Source organism: Oncorhynchus masou, chromosome 27, assembly GCF_036934945.1.
Source record: "Oncorhynchus masou masou isolate Uvic2021 chromosome 27, UVic_Omas_1.1, whole genome shotgun sequence".
Classification (NCBI taxonomy): Eukaryota; Metazoa; Chordata; class Actinopteri; order Salmoniformes; family Salmonidae; genus Oncorhynchus; species Oncorhynchus masou.
The window spans coordinates 41,978,134-42,004,125 of record NC_088238.1 but is presented as its reverse complement, the minus strand read 5'-3'; the positions used below and the strand labels follow the sequence as shown (position 1 = coordinate 42,004,125).

Genomic DNA, 25,992 nt, shown 5'->3' with positions numbered 1-25,992 from the left:
AACACAACAAATTGTGGAGGAAGTCAAGGGGTATGAATACTTTCTGAAGGAACAGTATCTTTCACCTGGTAAGTCTATGTCATGAAATGTTTTGTACACTCAGGGTATATCTATTCTGACAGCACTTTCAAATCAATCACACTAATATTAACCTTATAGATGTAGGGTGAGAACAAGATGCACTTTGGGAGAATGACTGACAGATATCATGTTTCATTCTAATTAACCCATAGCAAACGAATTGAAATAGGTTGGTAAAAAGGAAATTAGGCTGAAACAAAATAGCAAATACTATTATATTGTGAAAACTTATTGCATTTATTCATAGGCCTAAATGCATCTTAAATATATGTTTTCTATTTCCTGTATCGTGCAAATTAATTAGGCCTTCATTAAGCGGGGAGAGTGTTAAACCAATTGAATCTAATATAATGGATAGGCTAGAATAATCAATCATATGGCTTTGAGCTCCTTCTGGAAGATAGTGCCTTAAAAGTATCCATACCCCTTGACTTATTACACATTTTGTTCAATTCAAAATGGATTATATTGTTGTTGTTTTTTTATCTCCCCCATCTACACATAATACCCAATAATGACAAAGTGGAAACATGTTTTTAGAAATGTTTGCAAATGAAATACAGAAATATACAGAAATATCTCATTTACGTAACTATTCACACCCCTGAGACAATATTTAGTAGAAGCACCTTTGGCGGGTGTTTCTGCATCAGCTTTGCACATCTGGATTTGGGGATTTTTCTCCATTCTTCACTGCAGATTTTCTCAGGCTCTGTTAAATTAGTTGGGGAGCGGCAGTGAACAGCAATCTTCAAGTTTTTCCACAGATTTTCAATGGGATTCAGGTCTGGCTTTGGCTGGGCCACACAAAGACTGTCACATGTGCTGAAGCCATTCCAGCGTTGCTTTGGCTGCATGTTGGGGAATTTGCCCTGTTGGAATGTAAATCTTCGCTCCAGTCGAAGGTCATTTGCACTCTGAAGCAGGTTCTAATCAACGATGTGCCTGTATTTGGTTCCATTCATTGTTCCCTCTATCCTTACCAATCTCTCAGTCCCTGCCGCTGAACAGCATCCCCATAGCATGATGCTGCCACCACCATGCTTCACGGGAGGGTTGGTGTTTAACAGGTGATGATCTGTGCCTGGTTTTATCCAGGCATAGCACTTTGCATTCATGCCAAATAGTTACATTTTTGTCTTATCAGACTACAGAATCTTTTTCCTTATGATCTCAGAGTCTTTCACATGCCTTTTTTCAAACTCCTAATGTGCCGTCTTGTGCCTTTTTCTCAGAAGTGGCTTCCATTTGGCCACTCTCCTATAAAGCCCAGATTGGTGAAGTGCTGCAGAGACTGTTGTCCTTCTGGCAGGTACTCCCATCTCAGCCAAGAAACTCTATAGTTCTGTCAGATTGGTCATTGGGTTCTTGGTCATCTCCCTGACCAAGGTCCTTCTTGCCTGGTTGCTCAGTTTGGTCAGACAGCCAGTTCAAGGCAAAGTCTAGGTAGTTCCAGATATTTTCCATTTCCCAATGATGGAGACCACTGTGTTCTTGTAAACTTTCAACACTCTAGAAATTGTTTTACACCCTTCCAAAAAATATTTGCCTCGAACGAAGATCTACGGAAAGTTCCTTTGACTTCCTGGTATAGTTTTTGCTCTGACATGCACTGTCAACTGTGGGACCTTATATAGAAAAGTGTGTTTCTTTCTAAATCATGTCCAAACAATTGCATTGACAACAGGTGGACTCCAATGAAGTTGTAGTGACATCTAAAGGATGATCAAAGAAATTTGGATGCAACGGAGCTACAATTGGAATGTCATAGCAAAGGGGTGTGAATAGGTATGTGCATGAGATATTTTTGAATTTGATTTTCAATAAATATGCAAAAAATTCTAAAAACATGTTTTTATTTCGTCATTATAGTTTTTTTTTAAATATCCATTTTGAATTCAGGCGATAACACAACAAAATGTAGAATAAATCAAGGGGTATGAATACTTTCTGAAAGCACTGAAGATTATCATAATCTATTGAGTTCCTAAAGTAGCCTACCGTCCGCGGTATAATCACAGGACAGGACGAGACCGGGAGAATATGAGCACGGCACCCAGATCCAAACCCACATGTCAAGATTTTGGGATAATTCATTCATACAAAAATAAACTCCGAAGGGCATAATATTAATGATGAATTGCGAACCGGCATGACTGACGGGCTGAAATGACAAACGCACTTGTCACAACAGCCTATGCCTGAGACCGTCGTCGCTTGATCATCGGTCAGTGACTGACACAACACCGCAGAGGCAGGCGTTGTAAAGAATTAAGACCCGGGGCAGTGGGGTGCTGGGTGCACCAGCCCGGTGACGTTGGAAAAGCAATGAAACGACACAATAATATATTCTATTGTAGACTACTGGGAACAATGCCAGCAAGAATTCCCAGATAAATATACTCTCGTAAAAAATTGGGGAAATAGCGATTAACGGATATTGGAATAAAAAAAGGGTGCTGTTACAAACACAAAACATTATGATGATCTATTCTATATCACCCACCTTTGTCATCTCACGACAAACAGACGCGACTGATGATGGTGCGGCTATTCTCGTTTGACGTTTTTGACTAATAGGTAGGCTACTGCCTCTCTTTCATCGGTACCCCGTTATGAGAGAAGCGAATCTCCTCCAATCTTCCTTTTCCTTCTTATTCTCCTTCGTCATCGATTCATTCGTGATAGAAACATCAAAAGGACTGTATGTAATAGGAGGCTAGTGCTATGGAAACGCTGCAGGATGGAATCGTTCGTTTTACATTTGATTGCCCCTCTGTCCGGCGGATGCTGCTCTCCAGCTGTATGTCATCAATGCTTTGAGACCCCTCGTGCGCACAAACGAGATGGTCATGTCTTTTGAGACCGCTTTTCTTCTATACCCGCGCCGAATGCGCGCCCCCCCCTCCCAGTCGTGGAATGAAGGGGCAGCACACACACAAGCGCTCACACATGCTGATGATGTGGAATGACTCAATTATATATTGTAAGCGAAGACGTTCTTTATTACTATGATTTGATGAAGTGTTGTTTGTGTGTGGATGGCCCATGGCGCCATATTGCAGGGTCCATATGGTCGGGGTAGACTGGATAGAGCATTACTTGGACAATAGAGGGAGACAATGCCTCGTTAAATGACACTGTCTTGTCTCCTTATTGAAGAATTAGTTGATCCATGAAGTTTATTATGTTCCTGTCTTCACTGTCTTCACAATGTCTGTTTATGTCCCAAATAGCCCCCTGTCCCCTATGAAGTGCACTACTAAGACAGTGGGTTGTGTTCATAACAAGCAGAGGAACATAATGAACTTTACAATCAACAAATTCTTCAAGAAGGAGACAAGACAGTGTCGTTTAACGAGGCATTGTTCCCTAAATGCTACTTGGTCAGCAATGTTAGACATTTCTGACTATGTAGGCCTACATTTTCTGGTACATGTTTTTGTTTCATAGAATGTATTGGCTTATTTGATGGCGACAAATAAGCATTTGTGATTCAGGGTTATTACTAGGCCGCATAGGCCTACACTTGATTCAATGTTGTCATGCTTTTAGTTGATCAACCTTATGGAATTCACATGGGATATCTATATGTCTGTTTATCACACTTACCATACATTAAAGAGCTTACTTTACACAATAGCTGTAGCAACTGGATGAAGAGCACTTATCTGACGAGTTGGTTATTTATGAGAAGATTGTCCTCCTATAACAAAATACAAGCAAGGCAAATGGCTTCACTTGGACTAAAAATACATATTTAGTCAGACAACAATGTCAGCAAGTAGCCTTGGTATGCAATATAGATTCTTTATATCCGGAGATAAACAATGGTTTGTGCAGAAGCTCATGTAAATCTGATTCATGATACTCATGCGTGACCCCAAGTGTATCATTGGCCTAGCTACTTATATAATTGCTTCAGCATTTCACCTTTGTCGTCCATGTACTTTACGGAATACGACAAACAACATGTGAACCAAATGCAAACATGTTCTATATGTCTACCTTGTGAAGTGTGAAGAAAGGATAGTGTGTGGCCCTGTACTGTGACATTGTGACGACCTCACAGAGGGGTCCTCTGTCACCGAAAGCCCTCTTATCTTCCTATGGAAGAGTTGAATAATTCACCTTACACACACACACACACACACACACATGCACGAACACACACACACACACACACACACACACACACACACACACACACACACACACACACCATCTAGGATAGATATGCTCCCTACTGCTCCCTCCTTCCCTCCTACAAGGCTTGTCATCACCATCGATCACCACAATGCCTTCCTTGGCCCCCCCCACCACCCCCCCTGTCCCCTGCTCCGCTGCTCCCTTGGTACGGCCGGGGCTAGTGTAGTGCTGCTTGGATTTCAACTCCAGAGAGAGAGAGAGTGTGCGTTTGTCTGTGTTAGCTTGACTCTCAGAGGGAGGAGAAACCCCACTTCTCTAGGATCAGGTATCCCGTACAGCCAGGCCTCTCTCTCTCTCTCTCTATCTCTCCCTCTCTCCCCATCTCTCTCTGCTTAGCTCAGTCCTGGGCGGATTAATGGGTGCTCTGTGTGTGTGTGTTTGTGTGTGCATACGTGCATGCACTTGCGCTGTGTGTGTGTGTATGTGTGTGTGTGGGGGGGCTTAATCTTCTGTGATGATTTAATTTGCATGTTATAGCCTTTTGCACTCCCTGCATATTTTCTATGGTAAAGCTGCTCTTTCATCATTTCCCTCTCTCTGATTACACTACAGAGGGAGCTCAACTCTCCGTCCTCTCATCAAATGCGTGTGTGTGTTTGTGTCCAGTCAGTAACTGGAGCAGTTCACCAGGCAAGGCTGAGGGAGTGCCAGCGTTGCCTGTTAAAGTGACACACACACACAAACACACAATACACCCTTAGAACCTCCACCAGGAAGTGGCCATTAACTGTGAATGGGGTCAAAGGTAAAAACAGAAGAGCCGACAAGGAAAGGTGGATATGTCTGCGTCCCAAATCGCACCCTATTCCTATATAGTGCACTACTCTATGGGTCCTGGTCCAAAGTAGTGCACTATGTACAGAATAGAGTGGCATTGGGGAGAGCATATGTGTTAACAGGAGTTTTTAGAGTGTTCACTTTCTCTGTATAACGAGGGTGTATTGGTATCATATGTGTCATTAACATAGTATTAGTGTTTGAGCACTTAACCTCGTGTATGTTGAGTTGAGTAGAAATTTGGCTGAGGACAGGTCTACAGTACCATGTATGGTGAAGAACAATCTGTCTTTTTTGGTCAGAAATTATTGACACCCCTGTTTTCAAAACCTTTCAATACCTCAACTTGCGAGGATCACGGCACTGAGCCTTTTTCTAAAATGTTTTATGAATTGGAGACCACATTGGGAGGGATCTTACACCATTCCTTCATACAGATTATTTTCAGATCCTTGAAATCCTTCATCTGTGCTTATGGACGGCCCTCTTCAATTCAAACCACAGGTTTTCAAAGGGGTTCAAGTCTAGAGACTGAGATGACCATTGCTAAATGTTGATTTTTTTGGGGGGTGTATTAACCATTTCTTTGTGGATTTTGATATGCGCTTGTGGCCAAGTTTCAAGAAGCAACCAGGTTTTTGGCTAAAATGCTCTGGTTCTGGGTAAAGTTCATGATGCCGTTGACCTTAACAATGGCCCTAGGACCAGTGGAAGCAAAATAGCCCCATAACATCAAAGATATTTTTACAGTAGGCATGAGGTTATTTTCTACTCATGCATTCTCATTCTCATGCATTCGCACCGCTGGTTTACATGGCCAAGAAGCTCTATTTTCATGTCATCTGATCAAAGCACTGGTTCCAACCCCCCCCCAATCCACAGGCACTATATCAAACCAGCCCCCCCCCCTCCCCAATCCACAGACACTATATCAAACCAGCTCCCCTCTGACCCCTGGGTGTTCTGAAATCTCACTAGTGATCAGCTTAGTGGTGCAGTCCACATACCGGGAATCTAACGGCCTGTAATCTGCAGGATGAAATGGGTAACAATAATCTAATAATCTACCACAGATTGAGATGGGTGACCTGGGTCTATGGCTTGCGTCCCAAAAAGCACCCTATTCACTATATAGTGCACTACTATTGACCAGGGCCCATAGGACGCAACCATCTATACACCACACGTGCAGTGTAGGAAAAGCAATCATCATTAATAACTCAACCTCAATCTTCTAAGTGATCCTCTTCTATGGCCTGCTTCCCATTTGGCTCCCTATTCCTTAAATAGTGCACTTCTTTTGACCAGAACCCTATGGGTCCTGGTCAAAAGTAGTGCACTACATCGGGAATAGGGTGCCCTAGATCCACTGCACATCTGACTAAGGTAGGTAGGTCACTGCATCATCAGACAGTGCACTACAACATACTCTCAATCTCAACCTTTGTGTTTATATTGTGTGTCCTACTCTGCTGTCGATCATATTAAAAGCATCATTAAAGCCACGTGTGTCCCAAAGTTGATTGGTTTATTGATCCCCTCCCCACAGGACAAAGAACGTAATTTCAATGTGGAAATTTGGGTAATAGTTGGTTGAGTCATTGATCAATTCGATTTCAACCTTTATTCACCCACTCAAAAAGACAGCCAGAAGTTTGTTGAATTCCCAATGTGTAATCACTATGCTTTCAACCATCTAAAAGCACAACCAAAGTCCAAAGGAAAAACAATGTCAAATTTTTGGTTTATCCTCATCAAAGTGCTTGATCATTTTTGCAACTGCACTTGAGGAAACTTTCGAAGTTACTGAAGGTCAGTCAATCTGGAAAATGTCATGTCTTAAAGTAATGATAGACTGTCGTTCTCTGTGCTTATTTGAGCTGTTCTTGCCATTATATGGACTTGGTATTTTACCAAATAGGGGTATCTTCTGTATACCACCCCTACCATGTTACAACACAACTGATTGGCTCAAAAACATTAAAAAGGAAAGAAATTCCACAAATTAACTTTTAACAAGGCACATCTTGTTAATTGAAATGCATTCCGGGTGACCAACTCATGAAGCTGGTAATTGGCAATTGCTACTTTGAAGAATCTCAAATATATTTTGATTTGTTTAACACTTTTTTGGTTACTACATGATTCCATGTGTGTTATTTCATAGTTCTGATGTCTTCACTATTATTCTACAATATAGAAAATAGTACAATAAAGAAAAAAACTTAAATGAGTAGGTGTATCCAAACTTTTGACTGGTACTGTATATATTGCACTACTTTCAGTATATAGGGAATAGGGTGCCATTTGCTATTCTCAGTCCACTCCCCTATTCTCAGTCCACGCCCCCATCATATTACGTTTACTTGTCTTGTCACGTTCACATTTTAAAAAGTGAACACCAAATTTATACAGTGACTGTAATTAACACTAGGTGGCGGTGACGGTCAAAATACCGTTTACCGACCTCGTAAAGATGGCAGCGCCCTTCACCCGTTTTGTGTTTGGAGGAAAGTAGGAGATTATCTATTACATTTTGTTATCATAGGTCAGACAACTGCGTGTAGCACAAACATGGACACAAATAGAAATACGAAGGTTTGAACAATCTGATGTTAAGCTTTCTTCAAACGACAAATTGTAAATTTTGCGATCCTGAGTTTCAGTAGGCTACTGAATGTAAAAAATTGCTTATTGACCAGAGATTCAATGACTATATTAAATAGTCAAGACCGCTTATACAAATTAATAACAGGACTGTCTGAAAAATCTAGCTATCAGTCATGTGACTTCATAAATCGTACCTGGTAGGCCTACTTTAGCTATCGTCAATAATTGATATGGAACGCAGTATTGGTGGAAAACTAAAGTAGCTTAATTGAACATTTAGAGATATAGCCATACAGGCTGTACTGTACTTTGAGGACCTAGTTCACTGCATGCTGTATCTAATTTCTCTGTTCTGTACAGCTGGAGTTTGCAGTGCAGATGACATGTGACAGTTGTCCAGAGACAATCCAAGCTGCTGGAGGGAAAACCAGGCAGGTGCATTTTTACCTGTCCATTCCACCACTCAAATAATTGATTAGTGTAGTAGGCCACTAACTACACTTCTTCTACAGTGTGCACACACACAACTCAATGTGAAATAGAGGCATTTCCCCTAGGCTGCATACCAATAGTAATACAGTAGAACAAATTATGAATATCATTATTTACGTAGCTATTAGTGTTACATCCTAGTGCAGTACATTGCAATTTAGTTAGCGATACAGGGGCTGCTCTTGCTTTTGCTTAAATACTTAACACTGGAACGAAACCACAGGGTCCCTCCATGCATTCCAAGATTCATCCACTAAAAGCCATCTAAAGCATAGCCGGTCACATGACAGCAGTAATCTCTCTTTTCCTTCATTCCTCATCTCTGTGTGTTCTCCTCATTTGCTTTTCACTCTCTCTGTTTTGGTTCCTCACCCTTTTCTTTCTCTCTTTTTTTCTGTTCCTCGTGCCCTCTTTCTCACCTCTCCTTTATTCTGAGTACAGGAGTGCGGTCGGTGAGGATAGACGTGGGGAAGGAGGAGGTTCTGGTGGAAGCATCTCTGACGTCCCTAGAGGTGCAGGGTCTCATAGGGAGCACAGGACGCAGGGCGGTACTCAAGGGCATTGGGGGAACAGAACAGGGTAAGGCTGCAGACATACTTTCAGACATGTTGAATCCGTTCCGGACACGGATGAAATTGTATATTACTTGCATTCATTGCCCGTCAAAAAATTCTGCCCTTTTTTTTTTGTTTGCGCAAAAAGACGAACAATTTGTGCGTTTTTTGTCGGACAGCCATCTCCGTTGTCATTCACCCCTCAAAGGATGACTCTCATTGAAAAAGCATTGCCTCTATCCGAAATACTCCGAATACAAAATCCCAATGTGTCCACGGCCTGTGGTGAATTCACAATGCCTGAACACATTAACAGACTAATATTGAAGTTATTAGTAGAACTAAATCACAGGTGTATGGGGCAGCCTATGTGCATCTGTATTTGTGTATTCTACTATATGTGTAATGTGTGTCTACTCTTTATGTGTGAGTCTGTACTCGATGCAAATGTTTGTGTGTCTGTGTGTATCAGACTTGGGTGCGGCGGTAGCCATGATCGTTGGTGCGGTTTCTGCAGCTGTCTGAGGAGCGCTGTTTGATCGACGGGACCTGGTGCCCAAGGCCTCCACGTCCACGCGCTAGGAGATCTCACACAGGACTGCCAGAGGTAGTGTGTGTGTGTCATCAAAGTCGATTAAAGGAACCATTGGCTAGATCTGCCGCTCATGATATCACAGCTTGCCCCACAGGACCATGGGAGCTGATAACTCATGTTTCTCTCTCTGTGTGTGTTTGTACAGCTGTGGAGAACACTATAACCCCTATGGGAGACAACATGGCGCCTCGCAGGACCCAGACAGGGTACAGTTTCCTTGCCTTCACTCGGAGTAGGTTACAATGTATAGTCCTGCTTCATTACCTTGTGAAACTGGGGTACTTTCTGAGATGTTATGCTCTCAGGAAGTAACTTTTTACTGTCTCAAAGAGATGATAGGATTGGTATTGACTGATATTGATTAGACAGATATTGGTTATAATAAAATAAAAAGTCTTTGCCTTTTACCTTTTCTAACTGGTCAAATGCTATTCATGGCTGTGATATCTATATCCATAAATGTTTTTTCTTCCAGCATGTAGGTGATCTGGGAAATATTGTGGCTGGACCAGATTTAGCCACAATTACATTCTGAGCACAGCACACTGGTCAGTTGTACCAACAACATTGACTGTGTCCTAATTGGCACCCTATTCCCCATTTAGTGCACTACTTTTGACCAGGGAGAAAGTAGTGCACTAAATCGGGAATAAGGTGCCATTTGGGATGCAGGCATTGACAGTGTCCACTCTGACCCCTCCTCTGTCACTTCCTGCAGGTGTGGGATGTGATTGGTCGTTCTCTGGTGGTGGATGCTGGGGAGGATGACCTAGGAAGAGGTGGTCACCCCCTCTCCAAACTGACCGGGAACTCCTGGCAGAGGTGATCTCATGGTAGAGGAGAAATGAGGATAGCGTTTAGGTGGACTAACTGTAAGTCAGAGTTGGAGTTAATGAATTGTATTTGACCGTTTTAAAATACAATTCTATTGGTTCTTGGAATTTCTCTTAGTGACAAGTATTCTGTGTATATTCCTGTGTGACTCATGTTGCCTTCATTGTTGCCTTCATTGTCTAGACTTTGCAGGTGCTGACCCTGTCAATGTATGTGTATCTATTGCTCCGTGCTCATTGGGTACAGACTGGCCTGTGGGATAATCGCTCGCTCTGCTGTCCTGTTCCAGAATGCCAAGCAGATCTGTGCGTGTGACGTGGTGACACTATGGGAGGAGAGGGACCGACCGCTGGCCGGAACGCGCCGCAGCAAGACCACCACAGAGACACCTGCCGCTCACCTGTGATGCCAGATGCCTGGGTCATATTCATTAATGCACAACGTAGCAAAACGTTTCGCAACAAAAACAACATGAGATCTCATTGGACAAGTCCATGTTATCTGTTCATGTGTTCTGTTTTTTGCCTCGTGAAAATTACCCTGAATGGTGAACATCACTGGCTGTCGTTGATGATGTCGCACACTGACTGAAACTGCACTGAGAGAGTGGGAGACAGGTTAAGTAGGAGAGTGAGGAGGAGGAGGAGAGATCAAAGAATTGTCTGTTCAGCAGTCATCTTCCTTTTTATTGAGATGTCATATCGAATTCTTCCGAGACGGGAACCTTTCATGACAGACAAAGAAACACAACAGCAATAGGATGTATGTTCTTATTTCAAGCCAAAACATCCCATGCTGACTATTCTGTTGTAGTTGACTAATTTGAATAGTTTTGTAATATCAACGTGGATGTTGTCATTCTATGTTTGATTACAATTTTGATACTTATCTCAAGTGCTCTACTGTGTAAATATCAGTACCTCCAAGGGAGATTGTGGTTTACCTGTCAAATGTTGTATGATTTGTATCACAATCATTTTATCAAAATATTTGTAACCAGTGTTGTAGAGATTTTTTGTTGTTGTTACTTTTCTCAGTCAGACTTGTAGTAAAAAGGCCTTCGGACTGAGTATATGAATTGATAAATGACTGATTTTTGTAATAAACCCTTTTTTTAATAGCCTATCTGTTCAAATGTTATTGTGAAGAATCGGCGAACTAGTGTGGCAAACCCCGAGCTTCCCCATTGGTGAAAAATGCGCGTCATTCTAAAAAAACGGAAGCAGGCGCTACCATTTTGAAACACGACACTGCTTAGGTAAGTAAGATGTCTGTCCATCTCTTTCATTTGATTTCTTTACAAACGATGGAAAATACACCAAACGACGATGCGTAAAAATATGAGGTTTTATCCGCGGAGAGCGGAAGAATCAACGAGACAAAAGAGGGAAGTGGGTTGGCGTACCATTTAATTGATTTTCGCTCTCGCGGAATGTCCATTCCAGTGCGGAAAAATGCTCTTATTGTAACGTTTCAACTGTAAAATTGTTTTGTAATGTCTCCAATCCAACACCATTCACTCGATACAATTTGCGTATTGTTTGTGTAATTGTGTAGATTGGGTTGATGATAAATGGCATCGAAATTGTTTGATCACATTTTCGCCGCGAGGTTTGTTCAGTTTCGGTCACACCAAGCAAAACATGAAATATCCCCATCGGTTACTGGTTTTAAATAAAACTGGTTGCTCAGTCTTAACTGCGACTTTCGAAATCATGTAAACCCGCACCACATTTTTGTAAAATTTCTGTAATATCGTGATCGATCGGGAGATTCCCAATGTTTCTAGCAAAACATTTTTTATTTTCTCTTGCTGCGTCATCAGAAAAATAAAATCGTTTCCATACGCGATGATCCATCATCTGAACTTTTTAAACGAACGTTACTGTAAATATAGGTGATCTCAGCTGATAGGCTACTATGTATAACTTTTGCATTTTCATTATTCTACACATGTTGTGCTTGGTATGTACAGAGAACAGAAACGTCACTCTGGTGGTGTCAAGTTCCTTATTTTTTTGTTGCTCTTTGATCGCTTTAATAATGGAATGGAACACTAGTCACTTTAATGTTTATGTACTATTTTAATGTTTCTACTGTATTTTAGTCAGTGCCACTCCGACATTGCGTTTCCTAATATTTCTTAATTCCATTATTTTACTTTTAGATTTGTGTGAATTGTTAGATACTACTGCGGTGTTGGCGCGAGGAACACAAGCATTTCCCTACACCCGCCATAACATCCGCTGAATATGCGTATGTGACCAATACAATTTGATTGGATCTACAGCTAGCATAGCATCTGGCCCAGGCTAAGCCGTTGACAAACCTATAGGGTAGCTTAGTGCTTCTTGACCTGTAGGAAGTGAGGTCAACTTGTTGCTTGTGACTAGAATAGGCAACATAACCACGGTTCTATGGTGTCATCCATAGAATAACATATTATAACTCGATATGGTGTCTTCAATCTGACATTCAGGCCTTTGTAGTTATTGTGCATGGTGGTCAACTGTCAAATCTCTTGACACATTTCCTTCCCCTCTGGTTTCATTCATTTACTCATCTCTTGCTTTCTCCCTCTTTTTTAAATGTATTTAATTTTACCTTTATTTAACTAGGCAAGTCAGTTAAGAACAAATTCTTATTTTCAATGACGGCCTAGGAACAGTGGGTTAACTGCCTGTTCAGGGGCAGAACGACAGATTTGTACCTTGTCAGCTCGGGGGTTTGAACTTGCAGTTACTAGTCCAACGCTCGAACCACTAGGCTACCCTGCCGCCCCGAAATGGTTGTAATTTGGTTTCTCCAGTGACCGCCGTGGACAAGAGCAACAAGTTGAAGTTCAGGAAAGTTGTATTCAGTATGTTCACTTGTCTGCTCTCTCCCTCCCTTGTCTGTGTGCCTCTGTTTGTCTGTCTGTCTGCCTGTATCTCGCGTGTGCGCCTGCATCGGTGTGTCCCCAGCGCCACAATGGACAAGAGCAACACGGTGAAGCTCTTCGTGGGCAACCTGGCTCTGGACACCACCCAGGAGGAGTTGTCGGCCATCTTTGAGTCGTATGGCCAGGTGGTCAGCTGCAGCGTTCTCCGACAGTTCGCCTTCGTACACCTACAGGTAGGTTATAGATATCCCATAGGGAGGACCAAGGCATGTCCCAATTCTCCTGAAGTGTATATTTGGTTGCACAGACTGTTCTTTATGGCCTTAACAATGGTCTTAACTCCATCTAGGCAAAGTTTACACCAAACAGTCCTATGTTTTTAAACCCATGATGGGGAGGGAGCTCCAGAACTGTGTGTTGATTGTTACTTTGTAGGCTGCATTGAGTCCATACGGTACAACATTCATTTCCTTATTGGGTGTTTCTCACATTGTTTTCTAATGTAACGTTAAAATCTAAAGATCTAAAATGATCCTATTATTTAGTTTTGCATTTTGAAATGTAATGTACTCCCCAGGGCGAGGGGGCTGCAGAGCGGGCCATCAGTGAGCTGAACGGCAGGGAGTTCCGGGGGAGGAACCTGGTGGTGGAGGAGTCCCGGGGCAGACCGCTCCACTCCACCAAGGTGTTTGTGGGCAACCTGTCGGGCATGTGCACCACTGAGGACCTCCAGGAGCTCTTCCAGACCTTCGGCAAAGTACTGGAGTGCGACAAGGTCAAAGGTGAGTCTCGTCCCTTCTCATGGGGGAATACTCAGAAGGGAGATAGTGCAGTACATTTTGGTCCGCCAGTGCCTGAAGTGGGCCTGATTTTGCTGTCTGGTACGAAGAACTTGCACCTCAAATGTTCTACTGCTGAAGGAAGTACCGTACCTCTTATAGAATATTGGCTGTAATATGTGTACTAGCAACTAAATATAAAGAGTTCCAGCACCCAGAATGAGTACCGGCACCTATTTCAGTGCACTTCAAGCACCATGTACCATTGATAGCTAGTTAAGATCCAAGGTATTCTTAGCTGTTTAGGGCTAATTCATTATGCAACTTGAATTACAGTCAGGTAAGGTCTGTGTATTATTGTATAGAGCAATAAGAAATGTGTGTGTATAGAGCGTTAAGGTGTGTGTGGCATGCCCGGTGTGGTTCTAACTGGTGTCCCTGCGCTCAATGACAGCCAGGCTCTCCTCTTCTGCAGGATATGCCTTTGTGCACATGGAGAATAAGGAGGAGGCTCTACAGGCCATCGAGGCCCTCCACGGCACCTCCTTCAAGGGACGCCCGCTCTCCGTGGAGCTCTCCAAGGTGCTGTAGCACGATGCCCTGACATAGAAATAGAATGGGGAAAGGGATTGATGGGTGGACCGGTGGCCATTTTGAGTGGACCCGTGAGGGTGTGGCCAAATTGCTGTGGTCTGAAGGGATATTTCCGTTCTAGTGATTGTATTTCTATGTGTACTACAGTACCCGTAACGCTCTGCATTGTATATCTGGTTTTATCTCAGTAAAGATGCCCCCGAAGCTAACGGGATTGTGTCTTGTCTATTTATCCTTACAGGTACAGCCCTCTAAGCAAACCCCCACCGGGAAGATCCCCTGTGTGAGCTGTGGGAAGCAGGGCCACTATGCCGGGGAGTGCCCTGTAGGGAAGCCCTCTCTGGAACAGTACCAGAGCCAGGCCGCTGTGTTAGCTGCAGCCGCCGCCGCAGCAGCCGGCCTCCCCCTCCAGGTCCAGCAGAGCGTCCACAACTCTGTCTACAACACCTCGACCTTTGACCCCACATACGCGGCGCTGACGGGCCACACCACCGGCACGCGGACGGACGGCAACCCCGTCAACCAGGCAGTGTACGGTGCCCTGGCGACGCAGGTCTACGGCGCCAACGTGGCCAATCAGCTCTACGGAGTCCAGGCAGCAAATCAGGCGGCGGCGTTGACGCAGGCGGGCGCCACGCAGGTGTACGCCAGGTCCATGAACCCCAGCCACGCCGCCCTCTACAGTCAGCTCAGTCAGATCGCTGCCAGCCCCGCTGCTGCCTACTCCACACCCGTCTACGCGCATGCCATGGCCAACCACCACCACCACCCAGGGGCCGTCTACCTGGCAGCCCCTGGCGTAGAGATGCCTACGACCGCTGCTGCCATCAACCAGGCCTACGCCTTGGCACCGGCGCTCTATGGTGGCGCCCAGCATGCCTACGGTCACATGGGGATGGGAGCCATGAGCGTGTCGGCGGACCCGTCGGTGGCCATTTTTGAGGCGGCGAGGGTGCAGCACTACTTCGCCCAGGGACAGCAGGTTCTGGCCGAGCAGCAGAATGCGGCGGCGGCCCAAGCGGCGAAGTCCGGGGAAAGGGACCGGAGTCCCCTGAGGCGCTCGGCGGGGTCCCTGCTGCCCGACCCGGTCATGAAGCCCTTCATGTATCAGAGAGCGCCCAAGCAACGCCGGCCGCTGCTCCCCACCCCCGCTGGGCGAGCTGCAGAGGAGGAAGCGGAGGCTGCGGAGGACCCCATGACTAGGTACTAGCACTTTCTCCTTATCGAATCCTATTTGACCCTCGTTCACAGTTTAGTTGACTTTACGCTCTATGGGGTGTATCCACATTTCCACTTTAAGTAACAATTTAGTCTCCCATTGACATCAGTGCAGGACTGAGTGAAATTTGATTTCAGTAGAGATTTGTATTCTCCCCAGTGGTTGTAGGAATGTTTAATCCTCTCTGATCCTCCCCAATGCATTGCACTCAATACCATAAACACTCCTTTCTCAGTACATTACCCTCTCACTACAAACCTTCGTCTGTTCTCAGGCTTCAGGAGTGGAAGTGGACCTACAGAACTAGGCAAATGTTTGGACACACTCAGTCATTCAAGTGTTTCTCTTTACTTTGACTATTTTCTACATTGTTGAATAATAGTGAAGACCTGAACTATGAAATAACACATGGAATCAGGTAGTAACCAAAAAAGTGTTAAACAAATGAAAATATATTTTATATTTGAGATTCTTCAAAGTAGCCACCATTTGCCTTGATGACAGCTTTGTACACTCTTGGCTTTCTCTCAACCAGCTTCATAGGGAATGCTTTTCCAACAGTCTTGAAGGAGTTCCCACATCCTGAGCATTTGTTGGCGGCTTTTCCTTCACTCTGCGGTCCAAACCATCTCAATTGGGTTGAGGTTGGGTGATTGTGGATGCCAGGTCATCTGATGCAGTACTCCATCACTCTCCTTCTTGTGTCATTGTCCTGTTGAAAAATAAATTATAGTCCAACGAAGCTCAAACCAGATGGGATGGAGTATCGCTGCAGAATGCTGTGGTAGCCATGCTGGTCAAGTGTGCCTTGAATTCTAAATAAATCACAGATGGCACCATCCCACCTCCTTCTCCATGCTTCACGGTGAGAACCACACATGCGGAAATCTTCCGTTTACCTACTCTGTGTTTCACAAAGACCCGGCGGTTAGAACCAAAAATCTCAAATTTGGACTCATCAGACCAAAGGACAGATTCCCACCGGTCTAATGTCCATTGCTCGTGTTTCTTGACCCAAGCAAGTCTCTTCTTCTTATTGGTGTCCTTAAGTAGTGGTTTCTTTGCAGCAATTCGACCATGAAGGCCTGATTCACGCAGTCTCCTCTGAACAGTTGATGTTGAGATGTGCCTGTTACATGAACTCTGAAGCATTTTATTTGGGTTGCAATTTCTGAGGCTTGTAACTCTAATGAACTTATCCTCTGCAGCAGAGGTAACTCTGGGTCTTCCTTTCCTGTGGTGGTCCTCATGAGAGCCAGTTTCATCAAAGTGCTTGATGGTTTTTGCCACTGCGCTTGAAGAAACTTTTAAAGTTCTTGACATTTTCCGTATTGACTGACCTCCATGTCTTAAAGAAATTATGGACTTTGGTTTTGGCCTTTCTAGGGAGTTTTTCCTAAACACCGTGCTTCTACACCTGCATTGCTTGCTGTTTGGGGTTTTAGGCTGGGTTTCTGTACAGCACTTTGAGATATCAGCTGATGTACGAAGGGCTATATAAATAAATTTGATTTGATTTGTCTTTGCTTATTTAAGCTGTTCTTGGCATAATATGGACTTGGGTCTTTTACAAATTAGGGCGTTCTTCTGTATACCACCCCTACCATGTCACAACAACTGACATGGTAAGAATGTCAGTTGACACATTAAGAAGGAAATAAATTCCACAAATTAACTTTTAACAAGGCCCACCCGCTAGTTGGAATGCATTCCAGGTGACTACCTCATGAAGCTGGTTGAGAGAATACCAAGAGTGTGCAAAGCTGTCATCAAGGCAAAGGATTGCTACTATGAACAATCTCAAATATAAAATATATTTTATTTGTTTAACATTTCTTTGGTTACTACATGATTCCATATGTGTTATTTCATTGTTTTGATGTCTACAATGTAGAAATGAGTAAATAAAATAAAAAAACCTGGTATGAGTATGTGTCCGAACTTTTGACCGGTCCTGTACGTACTGTACCAGAATTGTTCAATACATTATCCTTCATTGCAATCAAAGACTCGCTTTACCCCTTGTGCATTTTCTGAAAGCCTGTTCTTTTTGTGTGAAAATACTTCTATTCCCTGCTAGTAGATGATCTGAAACACTCTCTGTCTCCCTCCCTCCGTGTGTATCTTAGAGACCAGTGTCAACAGTACGCTGAGTACTACCAACAACAGCACCAACAGTACCAGCAGCTCCAGCAGTTACAGTAATTAGGCAAATCCTAATTTCCATTTTAAGTCGACTCTTCACTTAGTCTCACATTTACATCAATGCGTGGCTCAGTGACATTTGACTTCTGTGGAAGTTAGGGCCCCAATGGTTTTAGGAGCACTTAACTCATCTCTCTCCTTATTGAATCCTCTCTGACATTTCCCAGTGTACTGCACTCTCTCTCCTTTTCCACTACATGACCCCTCCTGATGTTCAGACTTCAGGAGTGGTAGTGGACATACGCTTAGACAAATTGCTCAATACGTTATCCTTCATTGCCGTCAGAGGCTTGTTTTAATTTAACCAACCCCTTGCACATTCTCTGAAAGCCTGTTCCCTACTGGTACATGATCTAAAATCTGTCCCCCCTCCCTCCCTCCGTGTGTATCTTAGAGAGCAGTACCAACAGTATGCTGAGTACTACCAACAACAGCACCAACAGTACCAGCAGCTGCAGCAGTTACAGTACGCTACCTACCCTACCTACCGCCCCCCGAAAAGACTCTGTACCCCCACTTGAAACCTTGTGTGTAAAAGACTAATATATAATCCCTAGTATATAATCCAAAACCCTCGTCTGTCTGTCTCCCTCCCCCCTCTCCTTTCCTCTTTTCTCCCTCCCCCCGCTCCTAACTTCCCTCCCTCTTTACTCCTTTTTCTCCTTCCCCCGGTCTGTTCCTTTCTCCCCCTCTACCCCCCCCCCCCTCCATTCCCCTTCCTCCTTTCTCTCCTCTCCCCCAGGTACTATGCAGAGTATTACCAGCAGTACCAACAGTACCAGCAACTCCAGCAGTACCAGCAACTCCAACAGCTCCAGTACGCCTACCCACCTCCCAACCACCACGCCATGGCCGCCATCCCTGCCCACGCCATTGCGGGCCACGCCCACCACCACGGCCAGCCCGGTCACGTCACGGCGCTGGACTCCGCCCTCAGGCCAGTGGTGCCCGCCTCCGCTATGGTGGCAGTGCCCAGAGTGTATGAGTCGCCGCTGCCGCCGCCACCGAACCGCAAGGAGGCCGTCCTCCGCCGAGCCCCCGAACTCTCCCTTCACACGCCTGAGCCCCCGTTCCGATAGTCCACACCTCCCTCGCTCACACCTCCTCTGCCACCCCACCGCACACAACCCGTATACCACCCTCGTACCCTTCCTTTCTCTCGGCGGCTGTGTGTATCTGTGTGTGGAGGTATATATATATCTGTGTGTGTATCTGTGTGAGAATTAGTGTTTTGTGTGTGGAGTTGGTTTGGTATTAGTTTTTACTGTAGTCAATGGATAAACACCCAAGCATCTAAACTCCAACCGCGTTCCTGATACCACACACACAGTGCAGTGAAAAGGGGGAAAATTAGCTCTTACTCGCCACATACCGTTGGCTTTTTTTAGTAGGGATTTCTATTGCCTTTTAAAGTGTGAGAAATAAACTGAGAACCGTCATACATTTTCATTGCCTTCAAGGGTGATGATTTAGTGTAAAAGCCAAAATATGAGGGTTCTCGAGGATTCAGTGAGTCAGCTAATCTCTCCACTAGTTCAACAGAAATATTTCTAGCTTTTTATTTTAACGATATGAATGTATTGAAACTGCACTGTGGTTTGTTGTGAAGGTCCAGGGTTGGAGGGGTCTGTTGTGTCTTGCATGCCTGGGGACTGTGGTGTGAGAGAGCGAGAGAGATGTTGGCTTTCTGTTTTCAATGTAATTCCCACTGTCCGGTTCCCTCACTAGTGCAACCCTGGGGGACGCGAGGGCACAGACCACAGCCACACTATTATTTTAGAACTACATTCTACCTACCCAGCCTCATTCCTCCCCTCACCCCGCTGCAACCAGAACACTGAAAGACACTGCTACATTTCTGCCCTCTTTTACTCCCATCTATACCTTAGCCTGGTTAAACCAGATTGAATGCTGTGCTCACCACTGAAACAATGGAGGATTCCACATTGTCAGGTTTCACCAGGCTATCTATACCTACCTCTGACTATGAGATAGGATTGAGATTAGCTGGTTAGAATATGAATTGTCTGCTTTCTATCCATCCAGTATATAAATTGGTGTCAGTTGCAGGGTTGGGATCCATTCCATTTGAATTCAAATCAGTCAATTTACTTCCTGAAATGGAATGGACCCCAGCCCTGGTCAGGAGTTTGGAGAATGCCACATTTTAGTGACAAAGATGATGTACTATACTAATAGTGTCTTGCTGCATCAGTATATTTTTGAGGCCTTTTGAAGTATGTTTTAGGTTTTTTTGTAAGTGGTTGTGGGGTCGATGAGTACATTCTAACCCCTCAGATCATGTATGTATGAACTGTTTGGTGGATTTATAAGCAAGTCAACATTTTAGACTTTTTAGCTAGAGAACCATGAGTTTCGATGAGCTTAACGTTGTGCCTGAGCGTTGCGTGAAGTGCATTTAGTGGAGGGAATAGCTCCTGTTTTTGAAGTGCTTTTTTTTTCTAATGGCAGTCTTTTTAAAATTTAAATAAAATAAAAAATCTGAGGTGGAGGGTTAACGGGTTAAGATAATGTGGCGTGATCATTTTTTTTTTTTTTTTTGTGGTGCGGTGATCTTTGCACCGATGGTATGATGACAGGTGGAGCAGTATCTTTCAGTCGCCCGCCCCCGACATGTCCGTGCACCCCCGTTGTAAGACGACTCACTACCCCCGTACCCCACTGCCCTTTCTCCTTGCGGTTGTAGTGATGTAGCTTTTTATGTTGCATATTCTCTCTCCGTCTCTCATATATACCAACGCACACACGGTTGCATCTCCTGTGAAATCTCGATGGTCACAACAAAAAAATTATTTTTTATTCTTATTGCTTGCCTTGTGTCTGACCATGTTTTTTATTTTGCCTTTTAAAAAAAATAAACAATTAAACCGGCATGCTTTTTAATATGTACACTATACATGCCCACCATTTTTTAAATAAAGAATGTTTCTGACTAGTGGGGTGGGGGGGGGGGGGGGGCTGAGCGTTTCAGATGTTTTTATTTTTTGTTGTATTTTTCACTCCTTCCTGTTTCTCCTTGTTGTAATGACCAGACCCATGTGACTGGGGACCAGGGTGGCAGAGAAAATGAGGAGTAGCGTCAGTGTGTGCTCCCCCCTAGTCTGCCTCGGTGGATGGGGTAAGTCTAGTCTGGGGTCGGCCTCTCTTTCCAGCCTCACTCGAACTCTGTAGGACTACAGCACAGACAGGCTCCGGGTGTGTCCCAATAATATCTATTTTTTTTTCAATTGTGCACTTGTTCACATCCCTTCACTAATTTGAGAGGAAAGGACTTGTATAAGAAATGTGATGGAAACACCCTCTAGCCCATGCATCCACTAATCCAATGTGATTTAGATGTGTAAGAAGTAGTGAACGAGTGTACACTTCAGGAAGAAAGAGATCATTGGGACATAACCTCTCACTGGTATCCCAACAAGGCTACTGTTACCATGCGCTCATGTCTGAATACCGTTTCCATGACCTCTGATCTTTTTTGATTACCGTTTTGTGTCGATTTTATAACATTTTAATTGCAGATTCAATGTTGAACCGAGTAGCGCACATTACTCGTTTGCAGATGATTCCTTATTTACCAATGGCGGACACACACCATCCGAGAGCTGGAGAGAGGCACGCAGATAGAATGGCTCCATCTGTAGCATTTTGATCTGTTGGGCTTGCTCCTACCCAACCACAACACCCAACAATGTCTGTCTCCAGTGACTTCTGTTCTAGACGTGCATGTGTCACTGTGCTCTATATCCAAAGCCCTGTACATACCGACTAACTATGCCAACTGAAATAGGTCCCCGGCCGTCCAGACACAGCCAAGCGTGTGAGGTGAGAGGGGGAAGACAATAAACGTCGCGCAGGCAAGTGGGAACTCAATCTACTCCACCAAGGTAATGAAACAAAGCACCGCTCCCCCCGCCCCTCTCTGACTGTGCTTTGACCAAACTCCCATTACCACCACCCCTCCGTAGCTCCCCACTCACCTGCGTTGACATTGCCAAAGCCGGGGGGCTTCTCTTGGGGAGGGGTCACTGCTGCTGTGATGTCTCCTACCAGACTTCCAGTGAATTGTCCCGTCTCTCGCCTTGCAGCACCTACATTGGACTGTTCCGTCAGTCTCTCTCTGTCGTGCTGATGTGTGTGTGTGTGGGCAAGAGATTCTGTGCTTGTGCTTTACTTTTGTGTGTGACTACATGTTTAATAGAGTGAGCCAGTGTGTGGTGTCGTTGGTGTGTTGAGGCTTGGCACATTTGGATCTCCTGCCCCCGCTAGTGACTCCAACACCGCCGTATTCGCCACCCCTCCTCCCAACCCATCCCTCTGTGCCTGTCCGCCGTACACAATGCTTTCCGCTTCCACCGCTACAATCTTGGATCTAGGCTGGGTTCTGTGGCTCTAGCTGCGGATTAGCTGACCACACCCACCCCTGGGTATGGCTGTAGCTATAGAGACCTAGTGAATAACAATGGACACAGTGTATGGTGGCCTAGTGGGGTCGCTTGGCTGGTAAGAGTATTACCAGCAACGGTAGAGAAAGCGAGACACTCCACTCCCTATTTATTTTTTTTCTTCTAATCTGGGCAGGCCCACTCTGGTCTACTGTGGGGGTGGGTGGGGGGGGTGACCAAGGCCAAGAAATCTCACTGGCTCATTTTTTTCTGGTTGGTCGGGGCAAGTGAGAGGGGGACAATAAATAGACTAAAGCCAGTTGTTCCCTTTCTCACGTGCCAGACATTGGCCGTGTGCCTCTGCACAGGCGTTGATGATGCATACCTTATCCTACAACGCCTGGATAGGTAATGTGATTAGCAGATACTTTGAATTATGTTATAGCAATCAGTCAGTCGATGACGTGGCACGCAAACATCGGTTGATGCATGCAAGGGAATGCAACCTATATGGAGGAACTGAGCTCGTGCGGGAAAAGCATGCTCACGCGAGAGATGAAAAATCCCACTTACACAAACAGGAACCCTTGACCATTATTGTAACATGGTTAGCGGCCAGAGTCAACTCTTGTTTATCCACCATCTTTGGTATTCATAAAACAGACTTTGTAGGGAGAGTTTTTGCTTTGCAAAAACTGTGATGATGGGTTTGCCACGATTGTATGGGGGTTAATCACTGTTCACTACCAACACCACCAGCTCCTTGCAGTTGAATCAATAAATTCAAGACTGTCTAATAAAGCCAATAAATTAACCTCCCTCTGAAGAATAACATTCATGTTTTTTTTTTTTAACACAGAGTTAAAAAATGGCCCTATCAAAAATGTCCTATAAGACAGACGAGCCCAGTAAGGGTTAACTACCTGCAGATTCACTGCAATCTCAGGACTCTTATAGGATTTCTTTGGTACTGGGACTATTTCTCTTCACTTCCAACCGGCTGTACTTGTTTGTTGTTCTGTGTAAATGTGTGTATCTGTTAAGAATCTCCTTCTGTTAGGATGGCTGAACACACACACACTTGTCCCCCAACATGTTCACTGGGCAGCCGAGAGGTGCGTTGCTGGCGGGCGGGCAGACACTTGACAGGGAGAGGGTGTGGTCTTCCTGTCTCTGTCTGCTTCACCACTGAAAAGAATGAAGGATGGATAAATGGATGGAAGGAAGCTGCGTTGGTAATGTAGGGATCTCCGGCTCTGATCCCTGCCTGTTCCCTTAAACCCATTCTGTCCTGATCTTAGAGGAGAAAAGTAATCTAGATGTTTAAAAAAAATGGTGGCTCAAGGAAAGGAAGTGGGTGGGTTAAGAGAGGTGGGCCAGTAACCGGAAGGTCTGTGGTTCAAACCCCCCGTGCTGACTAGGTGAAAAATCTGTCTATGACCTTGAGCAAGGAACTTAACTCTAATTGCTCCTGTAAATCGCTCTGGATAAGATTGACTGCAATGTTAAAAGGTTCACCACCAATCTCTCCTCTGAGCATTCAAACTAACTACAGTATTGCCCCGGCACAAAATGGACTAACTCAAATAACTAATCAGGATGTGGGGCTTCCCCCTCCCCCTAGTCCCCTTTTCCTCTCAGACGTGGACGTGTGGAGTCTGACTCTAGTGCTTGAGCAAATGCAGTCAGCCTTGTATTTCTGAATCCCCCTGGCCTGCTCCCTATTAGCTCACACTGACTGGTAACCAGCCACTGCTCCTGTCCTGCTCTACCTCACGCTGCACAACACAGGACAGGGAGGCCAGAAATGCTGCCTTACCAATAGAATCCCAATTCCAAATTTCGCCCCTCTTTCCTGAAATGTGCGCTTGTCCACTCCCCCTCAAGGTAGTGAGGGGGGGGGATGATTATTGGATTGTTCTAGACAGAGTATACCGTATATTTAATACCAATCTCAATATTTTCAAGGAGTGAACGAGTGCACACTTCAAGGAGATCGGGGAGAATTGGGCCACAGTTTTGCCCCCAGGGTAGTCGCCAGTCCACTGTCTATCACACTTAACATTGCTGCCCAAATACTACCTAGTCACATCAAATATTATATTCTCACATGCAAGGACTTGTTCCTAAATTGACTTAATTAAGAATCTGAGGCAAATCAAGTGTAGTTACAGTGTAATGGTGTGCGATTTCATCTGGTGAAGGAAGATACTATTTATAGTCCTACGATATAAAGGCAACCTAATGTAAACTGTTACCTCAATTGTTATCTAATAGCTATGTTCTTATAGTCCAAGTTATTGCAGGAGACATTTTTTTAGGGAGAAAGAGCATCTTCGTATGCCGAACTGGATTGTTAAGGTGATGTTTTTGCAAATATCAATGTTGAGTAATTTGGTACTTCAAGTGCATTTACAGGAAAAAACAAGTGCAAATAATCAGCATGCTCGAAGGAGATGAAGGGGGGGGCATTTTAATGGTGCAAAATAGTTCAAAGATGCCAGAAAATATTGTAAAACTCATAATCCAGCAGTGTTATACATTTTTTTTTTCAACAATGTGCATTATAAAAGTGATTATTTAACTAGAGTTTAGTATGCTGAGCAATGCATGAAAGTGTCCTTTTTATAACACAATGCTTGAGAAGTCTAATTTAATCACAATGCCAGAATGAGTTTTGTTTTTGCACGACTTTGCACCATGAAAATGTCGCCTGAAATGTATTATGACAATGAATAACCAAATTTCATATAATTATGTATACTCCTGCATTGCGTATGTCTCGAGGCACTGTACCGTCTGCATGGTTGTACCAAATAAATGATTATTTTAAAATAAACTTTTTAATTTTCTCATTAAACATAATTAGGCTCGTTTTAAACGTTTATAGCACAAATATTGTAAGAAAGCAGTGCTATACAACTTTTTATGCTATTTTTGTGATTTTAAAAAAAAAGTCGTACTGTAGGTCTAGATCACTTTGTTTGAATGTATTATGCTGTTCCGCCTACTGACATTTTTCATCGGAGCTGTCACTGGTGTATCAGCCAAATATTGCGAAGTCAACTGCCTTCAGCTGTTCTTTGATTTCTACCTCCGAGTCACAGCACTTTATATAGGCCCTGTCATGTCAATGTGCCATCTGGATATGTGACCTTCAGAGTACTACAGAGGCTAGGCCAGCCTTTTTCAAACCTCACCTCAGGGAACCCCAGAGACGTTTCTTAATTTTGTTGTAGCCCTGAACCAACACATTTGACTCAAATAGTCTAGGGCTTGATTATTAGTTGACATTAAATCAGGTGTAGTTCAAACACGTGGAAAGGTTGGGGCTCCAAGATGAGAGGTTTGAGAAAGGATGGAAAAAGCCTAACCCTGTGAGTTTCCAAGATTCATACTGTCATCTTCCCGAAAATGTACTGTGTCAGTATAATTCTTAATGACACATGTATCTTAGAATAAGATATCGTTGTAAGGACATTCAAGTTATTCGAGGTCTGTATTGTTTATCATTGTAGTCAGTGTGAGGGGTATATAGACTACAGCCTGAGAATAGAGGCGCACCAGAGGCAACAGGTGCTGTTCACAAGCTGAAGTTGACAATCTCCTTCAGCAAGGGGTGTGATTGACGTCTCCATCCTCCTCTCTCAAGCCTCCCTGCCCCGGCATAGGTCAACTCTCCAACCACAACCCCACCCATCGCACCTTTTTAGGGTCAGACCCTGACACCCGCACGCCCGGGTTCTCATACTTATTGGG

The 25,992-nt window shown here is 44.2% G+C and overlaps 2 protein-coding genes and 1 pseudogene across 9 annotated transcripts in view; 2 read left to right on the top strand and 1 right to left on the bottom strand.

Moving 5' to 3' along the window:
• The window catches only part of LOC135516198 (galactose-3-O-sulfotransferase 3-like), a 34,270-nt gene extending 31,333 nt beyond the window's left edge, over positions 1–2,937 (bottom strand). Inside the window, exon 1 of the mRNA XM_064940308.1 lies at positions 2,588–2,937. The gene's annotated coding sequence lies outside the window, so the exon portion shown is untranslated. The remainder of the gene's footprint in view (positions 1–2,587) is intronic.
• A 4,584-nt stretch (positions 2,938–7,521) lies between these two features.
• Positions 7,522–10,027, top strand: LOC135516197 (copper chaperone for superoxide dismutase-like; annotated as a pseudogene).
• A 1,331-nt stretch (positions 10,028–11,358) lies between these two features.
• On the top strand, positions 11,359–25,072 carry LOC135516196 (RNA-binding protein 14-like). 8 transcript variants are annotated; one of them, XR_010451907.1, is made up of 10 exons: positions 11,359–11,410; positions 13,116–13,266; positions 13,611–13,815; positions 14,267–14,394; positions 14,648–15,609; positions 17,755–17,826; positions 18,225–18,296; positions 18,573–18,809; positions 20,884–20,969; positions 21,639–25,072. XR_010451907.1 is itself a non-coding variant. In XM_064940304.1 (9 exons), exons 2-9 carry the CDS (start codon positions 13,123–13,125, stop codon positions 20,891–20,893), a joined length of 1,830 nt encoding a protein of 609 aa, XP_064796376.1. In that variant the 5' UTR covers positions 11,359–11,410; positions 13,116–13,122; the 3' UTR covers positions 20,894–25,072. The 8 variants fall into 8 exon arrangements, 7 of the variants coding, with proteins under 7 accessions (XP_064796376.1, XP_064796374.1, XP_064796373.1 ...); XM_064940304.1 differs by having other exon boundaries at positions 20,884–25,072; XM_064940302.1 differs by lacking the exons at positions 20,884–20,969; positions 21,639–25,072 and having other exon boundaries at positions 14,288–14,394; positions 18,573–20,722.
• Positions 25,073–25,992: the final 920 nt, after the last annotated feature.